This window comes from Vairimorpha ceranae (genome assembly GCF_000988165.1).
Source record: "Vairimorpha ceranae strain PA08 1199 chromosome Unknown NODE_249, whole genome shotgun sequence".
Taxonomy (NCBI): Eukaryota; Fungi; Microsporidia; family Nosematidae; genus Vairimorpha; species Vairimorpha ceranae.
Window position 1 is genome coordinate 1 of NW_020169544.1, and position 2,898 is coordinate 2,898.

The 2,898-nt window shown below is 24.6% G+C and overlaps 2 protein-coding genes across 2 annotated transcripts; both read left to right on the plus strand.

The window, feature by feature from the left end:
* On the plus strand, positions 1-472 carry AAJ76_2490002 (endonuclease-reverse transcriptase; the record flags this gene model as incomplete). The annotated part of the gene is made up of 1 exon (XM_024474784.1): positions 1-472. A coding segment is annotated over one exon (472 nt), but the record flags the coding sequence as incomplete, so codon positions are not given.
* Positions 473-2,747: 2,275 nt separating this feature from the next.
* Positions 2,748-2,898, plus strand: AAJ76_2490002748 (hypothetical protein; the record flags this gene model as incomplete). The annotated part of the gene is made up of 1 exon (XM_024474785.1): positions 2,748-2,898. A coding segment is annotated over one exon (151 nt), but the record flags the coding sequence as incomplete, so codon positions are not given.

Consider the following 2,898-nt stretch of genomic DNA (forward strand, 5'->3'; position numbering starts at 1 on the left):
GAACACTTCAGTAGCTGCATCGATAGCAAATAAGTATGACATAAAAGATTCACAAATCAAATATGTCATACAGAAAGTTAACAATCGAAAGATTAGAACGTATACTAGATTAAGATGTAATCTAGTTAAGTGGTCATCGCGCATGGCAACTTCTAACAGAATCCCGATGGTTTATAGAAGTAAATGCTTCCTGTGTGAGGGGCCACTAGAAGATTTAGAACATTGTTTGATAGATTGTGCTCTCTTAAGTGAGACCAGAAACCAATATGCAGAGAAACTGCCAGTCTTACAATGTTCAAGAACAAGTAACCAAGATAAAGTAAAGTTTATTCTTGGTAACAAAGAAGGATTGAAACACAATCCAAGTAAAGTTAATGAACTCTGTACATGTATAGAGTTCATAGACAAAATGATTGTTAACAGAGCTATTCTAATACAGAATAAGCTTAATGATATCAATCACAACAATTAGATGAAAATCGATACAATTAGTAAATAGCAATATTTACAAAAAAGGTTCAGAAATGAAAGAAAAGAAGTTAATTTTAATTAACAGAAAATTTTTTTAATTTTGACCTGGGGGAGGTCAGGCATGATACTGTTGCTGTATCGCCCCGCTGAACTGAGTTGTGTTCTTAAATGGTGTATTGAGCCAGGCGATGTTGTTCTGTGCACTCACTTAAGATGAGAGATGGTCTTTAAGTAGACCAAGGATTCTGTATCATAAGGGAACGTTCTTTTCTCCTATAAGCAAGGCCGTAAAGGTATGCTAGCGTGTAAGCGCAATATTGATGTTTTATTTTTACAGTGGAGTTTTTGGTGGCCTGGTGGTTTTTCTTCTGTTGCTCATTTTTATTTTTTAACAATAAACTTTTTATTTTTATTTTTATTTTTTTTTATTTATTAATTCAGATATGTTTTTAAATGGTACTGAGATAAATTGAAATTTTATCTGTTACAATAAAAAGATTTAACAATTTTTATAAATAATGCAAAAATGCGCCAAAACTTAAAAAGTGAACCGCAACTTATGCTATTAAAAACAGCACAAATTTGTATTAGTTACTTACATACAAAGTCATGAAAAAATTTCTTTTGAAAGATTCATGCTGTTCTTGCGAAGCTATTAATTTTAATAGTTCTTGTATTTCATTTCGACTATTGTTTTTATTTTTCAAGAAAATATTTGCAACCAACTTCAGATTCTTAAGACAAGCAATTAACTCTAAGGTAAAATTTTTATTAGAAAAATTTATGATTTCTTTAAAATTTCTTTTGTCCAAATTCTGGACTTGCTAATAATAAACAACTTTATGAGGTATGTGAGGTGCTTACTAGGAATAAACCCTAGTTTATAATACAATTCTAAATAATTTTTTATTAATGGCTCTATTGGCCGAATACTGCTAATAATGCTCCCCTTGTAGCTAGTATTTTTGTAATAACTGTTCTTGGTATCGGTTCTTCTTCTTATATATATTCGTGTAGAGATAAATTATTTACATTTAAAAAAATAAAAATTTCTTTTTTATAGAAAATACTTTTTTTACATGTGGTCTCATGCCACAGTATGTTTCACAATGATTGTTTGTTTTTTTTATTAGTTAATGTTGTTTTTGTTTGTTATGTGAACAAAAAAATAAAATACAAATTTTGACCCTAAGGAGATTCAGATATGTTGAATTAATCTAAACTAGCAAATATTAAAAATATGATTTAGAAGATTTCCAAGACTGTAAAGCAAATATAAAAATAAAAAATTATATTTAAAACATGTTAAAGAAATATTTTCACTTTTGATATGTCAAATAAGGTTTAATTTTTATTGTAAACTTTTCAACTTTTTTTTGTTAAAGAATTTTAAACAATCAGCTTTGCATTTTTATAAGGATAAAGTATAAAAATTTATCTTATCATAAACATAAATGCCATAAATATTATATTAAAAAATTTTATTTTGTAAAAAAACTCATATTCTATTGCACCTAAATGCACAAATTTAAATAAAAAATATTGCAAGATTTGATGCTTATATTTCTTTAACAAGTTTTAACTATTGTAAAGTTTAGATGAAATGCAGTAAATAGTTGTGTGGTTTACTATTTTTAATCTTTGTTTTTTTTCCAAAATTGCTAATTTAACAAAACTTTACAAATGATCAAAAAATTGGGTGCTAAATTAAAAGTACTTTAAATTTACTTTTAAATATATTTCAGCAAAAAATACAATTAAATTTAAAAAGCAAATCAATTTTATTTTTTTTTTATAGAATGCATAATTTTATAGTGATATGATATTTTATTTAGTTACTATATGCTATATGATTTTAAAACAAGTTTTTTAAAAACAATTGTAGATAAAAATTTTTAAAATACAATTTAACAAGCGTAAAATTGATAATTAAATATACAACTTTTTTTGGTAATTAGATTACGCAATTTACCAAAACATTTTGTATTAAAAAAATCATTTATTTGTAAATTTTAATAGTTCAAAACATAATCTACTTTTAGTGAAAAAAATAATGCTTAGTTTTGTATTATGTGATTTAATTATTCATCTTAATTAAATTATGTTGAATTTTAATTCTAAACATCAATTTAATTTAGAACTTATAAAAATTATTTATTGTAATTTGAAAAAAATGTTATATTAAGTCTTTGCAAAAATAATGACATTTTTTTTATTAATTTAATGTCTCATTGAAAATTTATTTAAAATATAAATAGATAAAAATTTTATGACCCATGAATATTTTATTAATTTTGTGTAATTTGCTACAAGCAGCATTGTATACTTGTATTGATGAAATGTACGATGAAATTTTACAACATTCAAGTAAACCAAATTATACAATTGATACTGCAAAAGAATCAATTCATGTTGTTATAATTTGCA